Here is a 13,693-nt window from a genome sequence, read left to right as displayed (position 1 = left end):
TCATAATCCTGAAACTTGATCCCATTAAGACAATACGTTTATACACGATAGATACAAGGGAAATGTAATTGAATATGTAATTTTAAAATTTTTTATAGTATGAAAATAAAATAAAATTACCATCTTATCTTATTCTTGAATGTGTGGTTCACAAAACTCAGCACCAGTCACGTTATGGAGCTAAGAATCATTATCTTTAGTTTGTAATTTTTAAACCACTATTTAAAATGTTTGATTTTTAACACAAAAATTGATCAGGTCTTGTTAATTTACCAGTAACTGCTTGTTTTAACGCACAAACTGCCAGACTGTGCACAGGTGCAATGGTGACAACGAATGACACACAGAACTGATCAGAGCACGGGAAACTCAGTCACTACTGTAAAAATTGATCATGTGGTGACTACTATAACAGATATTTTGTATCAGATACTCGTCTGTCTTGAGAGTAGATACAAGTTACCTCAAAAAGAAAGTATCCGGTACAGGTTACTGCTAAAGGTACTTTTACAATAAAGATACACATTTACTGCCTTTCTGGTACAAAGTAATCGGACTTGTTTAGCAGTAACAGTAGCTGGAACATGTAACTGTAGCATTTTAGAAGTACTCTGTTACGTATTATACTAAATCAGAAATAGTACATTTTGTGTTCAATTGCGTAAAGTATCAGTACAGGTAGAAACCATAAGAAATAACCTTACTTTCGTAGTTGTTGATCGTAAAATTCAATATATTTAATGTTAGGAACAAAATTGAGTTACATGTGTAGTGTTGTGTATTTCACAAATCCAAATATATATAAATTTGAATTTATATATTTTATTCTGAATGATTTCACAGTTCCGACATAACTGTTTTGTTTTTGTTTTTTTGTTGCTGTAGCTGTTATATTTATTGTACAGTGTCATTTTATTGAAATACTAGTGCATTTGGTGGGACCAAAAATGGAAATAAGATTATACTTTGTTGATATTAGGTACCTATTTCAGTGAAATGGTACTTTTATTTTAAACACAAAAATTATTTTAAATTCACATTTAATTAGGAAAAACCATACCTTACATTAAATATCACCTCATATTTTTAGCCACCTAGAAAAAGAATAGATAACTAATAAAAAATATACATATTAAGCGAGTAAATATTGAAAGGTGTTTGAAAATTGCATTTTAATCGTAGTAATTTAAAAGGTCAGAGCTGAAATACTACATTCGAGAGCCATTTATAGTTAAATAACCTTAAGTTTTACCCCATAAGAATAATGTTAAAGCTAAAATACTTTAACACCACTATTTTTATCACAGAATTATGAGATTCTAATCTTTTCCGACCCTCAGGTTGGTAGAAATTTAAAAACTATTATTACAGTGGAAAGTGGTTTAAAAATACAAAATCAACAAATATCAATTTAATAATTAAATCCTTATAACATGTTTACACTAAGCAGACACTTCTTGATTTGTTAGTTCTTTCAAAATGTCCTCAACTGCTGCTGCAAAGTTGTCAACTATACGATATGGAGGGGGATTAATCTTGTTCTCATCACCTTCTCTATATTTTCCAGTTTTAACCAGATATCCTCTCATTCCTAAAGCTTGAGCTCCTTGTATGTCATCTCTAGCATCCTGTTAACAATAAACCATAAATGTTTTAATAATAAACAAATTAGAATTCACTTGATTGATGTTTCACTGTAAATAAACAAGGTTACACACAATTACTGTTATCAGTTACATTTTGAAAACTAGATTATTAGTTTTGAGAAAGCTGTACCACTGTTAAAAGATTATGATTACAATACAACATGAATACATTCAACACAATGGTGAAATACAAGTACTTTAATTTCTACATGGCTGACTATGGACAAGAATAGACAAGTGTTCTCTATCTTTAGAATTTCCTTAACATTGTAAGAAAAACTCCAACCATCCTGCTAACTGCAATTACGCAATAGTCTGGGTTTCCAAATAAACTTACAATTCCCTTACCTCCTAATTGCATGACTGCAAATATTTAAGCACAATTTTAAAACTAGAAGAATTAACAGTTTACTCCATAGCACCAAATTGTTGACACAATTTAGTTAAACTGTTATGAGTTATTATGTAACTTACATCACCAATCATGATAGCTTCTTCAGCATCTACACCCTCTAGCCCTGTACGGAAGAAAGCCGGACATGGCTTTCCTAAGACTTCAGCCTTGCAGCTTGCAGCGTACTCAAGAGCTTTGACAAATGGCCCTGGACCAAGAGCAAGTTGATTATTATCACTCTTGTAGTACCTTGCTTCATGGATTGCTATGAGGCTGGCTCCATCCAATAATAATCTGAAATAGTTATCTTAATTTATCAACTGTTTACTCTTATTATATTACAATGCCAATCTAAATATACTATCAAGATTATGTAAGAAGTTAGTAAAACCATCTGCTGAACTGGAAAAATCATTGATAAGCAAATGGTTGCCATTAGACTAATGCTCAAGTTCTCATCCTCATATAATTCACCTTTAACTGACAACCTATCATGAATCAATTTGTTTGGTAATGCATATACATCACAGGGGGCACGAATTAATTTGTGTTTTCACAACAAGACAGTAATGCCACTCTGCATAAATCCGATTCTGATGGCTGTAAATTATCCTTTTTTAATAGAACATCAATAATATACACAAATGATAATAGCAATTTTAAAACTAGTTGCTGCTGTAAAATCAGCTGATTCTTCAACTTCTACATACAACTGCAATCTAAAGAAAATCTATTAACTTGTTTGAGAAAACTACAGAATGGCCGTTGTTAAAAACAACAATTAGTAGACAAGTAATGATGATCACACAGACTATAAGAATTAGTACTGTTATGAGGTAAAATTTAAAACATATCATTTTTTTGACCTGAGCTCGTCACAGCGGCTACTGCATAACAAGATTTTTCTTTAAGGTATATTTTCCATTAAACATAGCACTTTTATCTGTTTTACAAATAATTTGCTGGAGCTTCCACTATTACCCTACAGAATAATACTGTAGAGCAAGTTGAATGAAAAATGCATAATATGCTGATAACAAAATATCTTTACATACACAGTCTTTACATTCATAGTAAATATGTAACCCTAGCAAATTCTGAACATAAATTATTGATATGAATACTCCAGTTTAATCTCGAATCCAAGTGAATACCTAGAAATTTTACTGATTTAATTTTAGATTGTATTGTACTATGCAGGGAGAAAATAATACTTTCTGTTTTGTTACTGTTAACAACTAAAAAATTATCTGAAAACCATTATTAGTAGATACTTCCATAGCTAAGGTTTGTTGACTATGCAAGACAACCATATCAGTATTTGAATTAATAAACATTGTGTCCTCAGCATATAATACTGATTTACAAGGCATATTGGAAGCAAAATCATTTATCGCAATTATAAACAAAAAAGGTAGCAGAACTGACTCTTGTGGGACACCTATTTTTGTAGTTTTTATTTCAGGTTGGTCTTTACCTTGAACAACAATTTGCCTTCTATCCTTTAGATATGTTGCTATTAAACTAAGATCCCTTCCTTTCACACCATAACAGACACATTTTTCTAACATCGAAACATGCAAAATACAATTGAATACCTTAGATAAATCAATTAGCAAAGCAGATGTAAAGTTTTTGTCCTCAAAATTTAAAATAACACTTTCCACCACACTTTCAACACCCCTTACAGTGTCAAGATTTGGCAAAAAAACATTCTGCTCATTACAAAAAAATCTTATTTTGTTGAAAATGTCTAAAGAGTTGTTTCTTTATACAGGATTCTATTTGTAAAACAGAAAAAGTGCTATGTTTAATGGAAAATATACCTTAAAGAATGTATTGTCTCTCAGACTTCAAAGAAGTAGTAATAGCAATTTAAATATGAAAATAAAATTCTTTAATAAATTGCCAGAAGGAGCCTAGACAGTAAACATTAGTCACTTTTAACTCACTTTAAGTAAATGGTTGAAAGAAGAAGCATTTTATTTCATTGCTGATTATTTAAACTGTGACATTAATAGATTCAGTTTTTAATTTGTATTTCTCTATGTATTTGTTTAGTTTGTGTGTGTTATGTTTAAATAAAAATTATTACTGTTTTTATTTTATAAATTATATATAGGTTTTAATTTACTTTTAGTATTCAAATAACTTGACATCACCAGAGAAACTAAATTTTAAGTTACTTAAATTAGTTAGTTTACTAATAGTAGCAATTTTAAACATGTATTTATATTAGCAATTTAACCACACGGACAATTAAGGTTGGGCAACCTATCATCCCGGACCTCAGCACTATGCGGTACGCTCTAAGCGGTAAAGCGATGGAGGGGTTAGTGACGTCAATACAGACGAGTTTTTTGTGTTTTAAGTTATATTCAGTCACTGAAGTTGACTTTAGCCTCTGGACGATGTTGTCTAACTCTTATTCTTGAGTGAAAACTGAACATTTTGAAAATAAGTGTATTTAATAGGTAGCACAGTCCTAAAATGTACAGTGATCACCCTATGGGGAAGCTGAATCTTGAATCCAAAACTAAGTCTATTTGCAGCCGACTACTAATCAGCAGCACACAAAATTACTGATTGCTAAAACATTTTTGGTATTTTTTATATAAAAAAATGTTGATGGATAACCAAATTAACAAACTACTGTAGTTTAACAAATAATATTTTAACTATAATTAGTATTTTTTAATATTGATTTTGGCGCATTGTCAAGAGTCTGCTCCACCTATTTGTGGGTAACTAAAATTGGCAATAAGCAAATTACTGATTGGTAAAACATGTTTTTGTAGTTCTTTGTGTTTAAAAACTATTTAGAAACATTTTAAATTGATGTTCGTATTTCTGTCACTATTTTTCAACGCCATCATGTGTGCTGGTTCTATCTATGAACGTTAGCTGCTCAGAGTAAAACAAGTGATCGCTAATTTTTATTTTATCTATACGTTGTTTTTGTGTTATAAATAAATAGATTCTTCATAAATATAAGTATATCCATACTTTTGTACGTAAATGGAATATATTCTGGAAGCTCATTTTATAATCTACGTTTTTTATTAATTAAGAGAAGGTAGAGGTTATGACTTGAAATTTTAAATACATAATTTCCCTGAATCTCTGCAAATTCCTTTAAAGTAGCATAATATTCTTAGGTTTTTGCCCCCACAAAAGAATAAATAAATTAAGTAGAGTTCAGATTAAATTATTTAGTTTATTTGTTGATTGTACTGAACCGACCTAGTATATGTGCAAAATCATTGTCTGTATTGAAAGTTTGTGCACCGCAGACCTCTGACCCGCAATGTTGGATAGCAGTCTGCCCCACGGTAGCGCTGGGTTGGTATTTATTTGTTCTCTTTGTTTTTTTCCGAATTGGATACATATTTTTTCCAAAAAGAAAGTTATTAGGTATACACAATGTTATATCAACATGTTAAAAGACACCAAGACAAAAACTAAGAAGCTTAAATAGGTGGTAGGATGAATCGTTACAGAATTTCTCCTATATTGCTAGCAATGAAATTTGCTAGACCGTACTTTCTTGGCATTTATTGCAAATACAGCTGGTGCCATCACTATTACACTCGTCATAAGAGTTAAATACAGTACCGTATTAGAGTTGTCTATTTGGTTTGAAAATAGATTAGACTCGGAAATTTTCTACCGGGAATTTGAAAAGAGGTTTAAAGTGGTCATCATGCTAAAGTAACCTGACCTTACCAAAGTATCCTAGTACACCCTGCTTTAACCCATCCATCACTAATGCAATTCAAAAATTTGTAATAACAAATAAGCAAAATAACTATTAAATCTACCAAGAACAACTCTGTATAAATAATAACCAACCTGAACGCTTTATTAAGACTTTCATAATGAAAGTGCTCAGGAGCTAGACCAACAACAACTGCATTGGGTTCCCCTTCAAACTCTGTCAATCCTGTAATACATTTACTGGTATTAGAAAACAAGACATTAATGTAAGTACAAGGTTATAAACTGTTAAGGACCCAACAGGGTCTTCTTAGGTAAAAGGTATTTTCTTACCATCCACATCCTGTCCTAAGGTGTGTGTGTTTCAGCGAAAATCTGGTGATTCTACGCACGAACTCCTTAGCTGAAGAGACGAATCGAAGTCGAAACAGAATATCCGCAAATATGTCAAGAGCGTTAGCTCAAAGAATAAGTTTGCATTGACACAAAATCCAAAAGCGTTTTGGCCGTCACGGAGTAACGGATCCCAAAAGGGTGACCGGGCTTTGCGAGCTTTCGGATCCCAAAAGGGTAACCGATCTCTTTGTGACAAAGGAGTTCGTGCGTAGAATCAGCAGATTTTCACTGAAACGCACACACCTTAGAACAGGATGTGGATGGTAAGAAAATACCTTTTACCTAAACTAATACCACATGCCTTACCGTCTTTGACTTTTGTCTTTCGACTTTTGTCTTTGACTTTGTAAAAAAAGGGTCTTCTTATAATTGTGATGTTGTCTAATTGTCTGATAACTCTTAAAAGAAAGGTCCTAGAGACTTTAAACTTGGTAAACTGGTTTTTCTTGGTAATGTGAATCTTTAAAGGTCAGTATATTAACTAAAATTTTTGATCAAAAGGTCAAAGGCACCAGCTGATCACTGTGTGCCAACTCTCATTAAATTTTATCAGATCCTTTGATACTCGATTTAAACTTGGTAAACTGGTTTTTCTTGGTTCAATGAAGAACTGTATTAAATTTTTGATCAGAAGGTCAAAGGGCACCAGCTGATAAACACTGTGTGCCAACTCTCATTAAATTTTATCAGATCCTTTGATACTCGTTTTATTGATTTATTTCGGTTAAATAACATGTGCACTCAATATACAGTGTGAGTTAAAAGTATGGATACAATCAATTTTGTATTTGAAGGATAAAGATGGAGGGATGGAACTCAGGACACCTTTGACACCTTTCTAGAAAATAGAAGTGAACATTTTAGTCACTGTTACAACTTTGGTAAGGTCAGTGGGATCTCCAAAATGGGATTGTAACGACCCAAAATGTTTAAATGTAAATACACATTAGGTGACACCTCATTTGAAAGGTATTGATAAAAGAAAAAGAATAGAGAAATTAGAGCTTTCTATTTCAACCCAGTACAAAATGGTAGTTCATTGAAATTAACTAAGTTAAAAGTATGGATGGATTCTTCTCAACCTTCAATGGATAAAGATAGAAAAATGAAAATCACACCACCCCTTCTAGGAAACAAAATTGAAACATTTCACCAAAATGTGCTTTTTGGGGAACAGTTTAAAATTGTTAAGTGTAAAGTCACAGTAGCACTAGTAATTACAATTACGTAAAGTATGTAAAGGTGTTTATCGAGAAAATAATTTACGATGCGTGTTCAGAAAGTAAATACAATTCTTTTTTTTAAACAAGTAAAAAAATTTTTTTGCAACACAATTTATTTCTACAACAAAGCCCAAACCTTAAACTATTTTTCGACATAGTTTCCACCGATGTTCAAACATCGATGTTGTCGTAGATCAATTTGTCTATACCCTCTTCGTAGAGGGTTCCCGCTAACCAATGTAGCCACAACTCCACGGCAGTATTCACTTCATTGTCAGTTTCAAGCATTGGCCGCCCAGCTTGCGCTTCATGTGCATGAACAAGGTGCCACGTCCGGGCTGTAGGGCGGGTGATCTAACTGCTCCCAACGAAATTATCGAACCAATGTTTTGAGTGTCACCAGCGATATGGGGCCCGAGCATTGTCATACAGCAACACAATTCCGTTACTGAGCTTTCCTCTCAGTTTGTTTTGAATTGCCCGCCTTAGTTTTCTTAAGGTTTTGCAAAACCTTGCTGCATTAATGGTTTCACCTCTTGGGAGAAAATCATTCAGAAAAACACCTTTCCGATCCCAAAAGACAGTGCACATGACTTTTTGTGCAGACATTGTTGTCTTGAATTTTTGTTTCTTCGGGGATTGTGTGTCGCCACTGCATTGATTGCTGTTTGGATTCCAGTGTGACATGATGGATCACCTGACACAATTTTGTTGAAAAAATGCTCACCATCATCACTGTACTGTGTGACAGCACTTACGTGTCTCTTGGTTTTGTGCACGTCAGTGAGTATTTTTGGAACCCATCGAAAACACAGCTTGTGATAACCTAAGCGGTCTGTAACAATTTCTAACAAAAGAGAGTGTGAAATTTGTTGGAAATCATCAGAGAGCGTTGTTATAGTGAAATGACAACTCTTAGATTTTTTCGTCAACTGCCCTTATCAGATCATCGGTGACGAGAGGCCAACTGCTCCGGTTTTTATCATGTACCTTTTGACTGCCATTAAACATTCTAACCCACTCTCTCACCATTCCTTCACTCATCTCGTTTCCCCGAAAACTTCACAAAGATGACGATAAATTTCAGCCGGTTTCACATTTCTTGCGTTCAAAAATCTTATTACAGAATGAATCTCACAATCAGCGGGATCACTAATTGTCTTAAAACATTTTAAATGTTCAGAGAAAACTGTAAAAACAATGTAGAACAATGAAACTGGCGTGAGTCAATAGCCAGTGAACAAGGACGACTAGTGCACATTCGCGGAACACCAATTGCAGTGCTACGGCAGCGTAGAATGAAACAGTACTTACTTTCTGAACATGCCTCATACTTATTTTTCCTAGTATGTACATTCTGGAATGCTTGCCATTTGCCTTTAAAAATAAAGACTTGTTTCCTACAAAATAAACAACTTATAACCTCCAAGGAAATAATTTCTTGGCCCTTCCAAAACATAGGACGCCCTTCTTTGAAAACATAGTTTATTCTTGCGTTAAGCTTTTTAACAACTTGTCCCCAAGATTCAAAGAGGCCACTAATTTAAACCCTTTTAAGAATACGTTGAACAAGTTTTGATTCTAAAAGAATACTTCAGTATCCATTATTTTTTTATTGATAAAAACTTTTAGTTTTAAGGTGTTTTATTAAGATGTAATTATTTTATGTACTGACGATTGTTATGCAATTTACCTTGTCAACAATAAAGCTTTTTGAGTTTGAGCTTGAGTTTCAAGCAATAAAATGTTTGACAATGTCCCATGTCAAGTTGTATAAACTTGACGTGACAGGATGTATTGATTCACACAGGATGTTTTTTTAATTTCTGTGATTATTCTGTCCCTAATGTCATTAACGCACTGGGATTTCCTTGGTGGCTACTCAATACTTCCTCTTCTCCTTATCCAGCGATGTGGAAAAATATTGTTTAAATATTTGCGGACATGCAGACCATAGTCCAAGTAGCCCATAGTACAAGTGCTCCATCCAGCTGGAACCAAACTTCATTACAGTTGTTGGTTGCTACTTGGATATTTGGATAAAGCTGATTTTGTAACATTTCCTGGCATACTTCGGCATTCCATCAATAAAAAAGGCTGACAAACTGATCCCTCTCAATGGCAAGCCAAACGTTTAATTTTTCAGGGTGCTGGATATGTTGCTCTCTCATCCAATGAAAGTTAACATCAGCCCAATAAGAAGCATTGTGTCTGTTAACGTTACCATTTAATATTAAAGTTGCTTCATCTGAGAAAGGAATGTTGTTTAATCTAATTATATTATTATAAATAATACGCATCATTATTTCACAAAATTCTACTCAACGATCAAAATCATCCTTACTTAGCTTATGAACTAAGTGAATTTTGAACGCTTTATAACTACTGCCATGTACAACTTTACATCTCAACTGATGTTTGAGATATACCTAATATTTGAAGAAGAACATTTCTTGTTGAGGCATAAGGATCTTCTACAACAGACTGTAAAGCGTCAAGTGACATTGTTTCATTCGTAGCTGATTTTGGTCTGTCTTTAACGTTGTGTTTCCTGGAAACGTTAGATTGTTTTTTTGAACTCCTGATTTAGATACAGTGTTTCAAGTGGGATAAGTGTCATTAAATGAATTCCTTACTTCATCATAAGATCTTATCCAGTCTCTATAACCTCGCATAATACGCTCTTGTTCACTTAAACACTCGAATTTCAATGAAATGTATCAAAAAAACACTTCTTGACTTTGTTAATTCCTACCAGAAACTAAACATGATACTGGACTTCCTCAAAAATGATGAAATAAGGAAGGCCTGCCCTGCAACAGGTAATAACTGTGAAACAAGTTTGAATTGTAAGGTAAGTGGTTGTCTATTGAAGTGATTTACCTTCTGAACGGAGATATTCATGTTTTGCCTCAATACATTTTTCATTAATTTAATTTTCAATGAGCTGCCATCTTGTACTTGATTGAGATAGAAAGTTCTAGTGTTCTTTTATCTTAGCTATATTTAATATTTTATTTAATATGATGATTTTTAATATAGAACTTTTTGTTGTCTTATACTCGTATATTTTTTACAGTAAAGATTTATAAGCACATACCGGTATATATATCCGGATGGTCTAAATTTGAGATACGGATAGCAGTATGTATAAATTACACGTTACAATTTTAATTTATAACTTTATATTCCTTGTAATAAGCAAAATTATTTACTCTTTGTACGTAATTCAAAATTAGTTTTATTAACATATGATGTTTCTTTTGTTTATTATTTTTTGTTGATATATTTGCTTATTTACCTATTGTATATCTCTTGAAAATGTCTTAAGACGAAATATAGAGAATTTTTATGTTCTTTTCTTCTATTATTTTCTATTCTTATTGAAGATATATATATTATTAAATATATATATTTATTTACTTTATTTATTTATTTATTTACTTTATTTATTTATTAACGAGTTTTTAAGTACTCTATCTAAAAGTATATCTATTTATGAACATTTTAAAAATCTGCGTATTTTTCCTGACTTTATGAGAATTATTTTTATCCTAGACTTTTGGTGTATTTATTGATATAGGGCAAGACTATAGAGTTAATGAAATTTTCAAGAAAAAATATTTTATTCCAGACCATCCTTTTCTATACTTTACCCCATTTTTATAACATAATAATTTTTTTCAAAATGTAGGACAATTAGAGTGGTGCAATCAATTAATTATGGGCTTTAAAAGTCCCTGGAATTTTTGATGAAAGAGTCTTTTGTAGAGATTTTGTAGAGAAGTCAAAATCCCTCAAGTTGACTGAAACTGACAAACTGGTAAGTTTTGATGTCGAAAGTCTATTTACAAATGTACCAGTTCCAGAAACTCTCGGAATTATTAAATCACGTCTCAAAGAAGACCAAACATTAAAGGATAGAACTAAACTTCCCGTGCCAGTAATTATGGAACTGTTAGAACTATGCACTCAATGCAATTATTTTGAGTTAGAGGGTAAAATTTACCGTCAAGATGAGGGGATGGCAATGGGTTCTCCACTGTCTCCTATTTTCGCCAATATCTTTATGGAGGAATTTGAGCGAAAAGCTTTGGCTTCAGCTCAGTTCAAACCGAAGATTTGGTGGAGGTATGTGGATGATACCTTTGTTATTTTTTCTCATGGAGACATTGAATTAAATAATTTTTTGAATCACATTAATAGTATTTCTCCTTCCATCCGCCTCACAATGGAAGTGGAAGTCCAAAACAAGCTTCCCTTTTTGGATGTGTGTGTATTAAGAGATAGGGATGTCCTTAAGACAACTGTTTTTCGAAAGATAACACACACAGGAAAATATTTAAATTATCAATCCAACCATCAAAAATCTGTCAAAGAAGGAGTAGCTTACTCGTTGTTTGATAGAGCAAAGAGCTTGTGCTCAGATAAAGATGGACTAAAAGAAGAATTTAAGAAAATTGAATCGGATCTCAGAAGCAATGGATACCCTCAATTAATAATAAATAAGTGCAAAAGAACCAGAAGAATCATTCCTGAGTAAGAAAAACAGAATTGTGATAAATTTGCGTTTATGTCAATCCCTTATGTGCCAGGATTATCGGAGAAAATTAGAAGAGTAGGTAGAAAGTACAACATTAAAACCGCGTTTAAAACACACAACACTCTTATACAAAGTCTCGTAAAAACTAAACCAAAAAATGGCACACAGGATTCCAAAAACTGTGTTTACAGTATAAAATGTAGTTGCAATAGGGAATACATAGGCGAGACAAAAAGACCACTAAACGTAAGGATAAAAGAGCACAAAGAAAACACGAGAAATGGTCTCACAGAAAAGTAAAAAATTGCACACCATTGTTGGTCCGAAGACCATCATATCAATTGGGATGAAGCCAACATAATACATCGGGAACCACATTTCTTCAAAAGGAAATTAATTGAGGCAACATACATTAAATTGGCAGACCAACCAATCAGTCAACCATCAGTCGAGATTAGGCCGCTTTGGTTGCCAATTCTAAAAAATGAACTAAAGAGAAAACCAAAAGTATCAAACGGATCAGATATTTGTAATAAACCAATGCGGAGTCACAATATGGTTTTAAGAAGTTCATCTCGCATGAACCAATAATAACGAAAGGGCCCATTCCTGTCCCCCTTCCTTTTTATTTCCGCCATCTTGTTTTAGTCTGCCGTCACGATTACCATTGGCTAGTCCCTTTGGTTAGTCGTAGGTGGTTAGTAGACGAATGAAGACGCATTGTGACCTGTATTCCGTAGTTCAGTTTTAATGATTAGTGTTTTGTATAGTTTTTTATTAAGTACATGTTTATAGAGTTAGTGAAGTTGACAAACAACATGTAGGTTGTGATTCCTGACTTAGGCGCGCCACAACGCTTTGGTAAGATTTGTTTATTTTAACCTAGTTTGTAATATTATGTATTAGGTTAGTTCTTTACCTGAAGAAGAGATCAGATTGCAGATCTCGAAACGTAGTGTTACTGATTTATCGTTTCACTGAACGATGGCAAATGTCCGGAAAAATCCTGTTTCCTTCACATAGGACAAGATTTTTATTCTGTGTCCAGGTGACGCCTATAGTTATCTTAATTCCATCTTGGTACAGCACAATAATAACAATTTTATACTTTACAAATAGGCTTATTATAATAAAATACACCGCTATTAAATATTTTCAAAACTTTTAATTCACAATTTATAGTCTTTTATACCACACCTGTGATGTTTAGAACAATATTATTGCATGCAGTGTGTTTTGAAGCAGCCCTAAAGACATAAAGGAGGAGTTTCTGGACCAGTTGGAAGATCCAATCTGTCTGCATGCAACATGCCTACGCTGTAACTCATTTTTTCCAAAAGAGACAATAAACAAGAGATAACAAACATGTAACTCCCTGAAGCTATAACTACTCATGTGCATACTGTGCAAAATTTCACAGTTCATCTTTAGCCATTTTTATTTGAGTCTGAATACAAAACAGCCTAAATTGCCTACTATGCACCTTATATATATATAAGGAAATTATATATACAAATTTTCCAAACTAAAAATTAATTTCACCACCCTAATGTAAGAAAAGGCATAGGCATAGTAACAACAAAATTTAAGGATTTTTGTGACAAATTATAATATGTACTAGATAAATATGATGTTAATTATTACAATAAACTACTTAATGTAAATTTGAAATTTATAGCAAACAATAATTTTATATTCAAATAATATAAGTGTGAGACAAACATATTTCTTCTAAAGATTTGTATTAACAAGTATTATTTGTCTTATTTGATTA

The 13,693-nt window shown here is 32.7% G+C and overlaps 1 protein-coding gene across 1 annotated transcript in view; it reads right to left on the bottom strand.

Annotated features, from left to right (window-relative positions):
• Positions 1-1,396: 1,396 nt before the first annotated feature.
• LOC124359532 (haloacid dehalogenase-like hydrolase domain-containing protein 2) overlaps positions 1,397-13,693 on the bottom strand; it is a 16,794-nt gene continuing 4,497 nt past the window's right edge. Inside the window, exons 3-5 of the mRNA XM_046812346.1 lie at positions 5,893-5,983; positions 2,121-2,334; positions 1,397-1,628 (exon numbers count right to left, since the gene is read on the bottom strand). Coding sequence (XP_046668302.1) covers positions 1,443-1,628; positions 2,121-2,334; positions 5,893-5,983 — 491 coding nt within the window. The 3' untranslated portion in view covers positions 1,397-1,442. The remainder of the gene's footprint in view (positions 1,629-2,120; positions 2,335-5,892; positions 5,984-13,693) is intronic.

The sequence above is a fragment of the Homalodisca vitripennis genome, chromosome 4, assembly GCF_021130785.1.
Source record: "Homalodisca vitripennis isolate AUS2020 chromosome 4, UT_GWSS_2.1, whole genome shotgun sequence".
Classification (NCBI taxonomy): domain Eukaryota; kingdom Metazoa; phylum Arthropoda; class Insecta; order Hemiptera; family Cicadellidae; genus Homalodisca; species Homalodisca vitripennis.
This window is presented reverse-complemented; position numbering and strand designations above follow the sequence as displayed.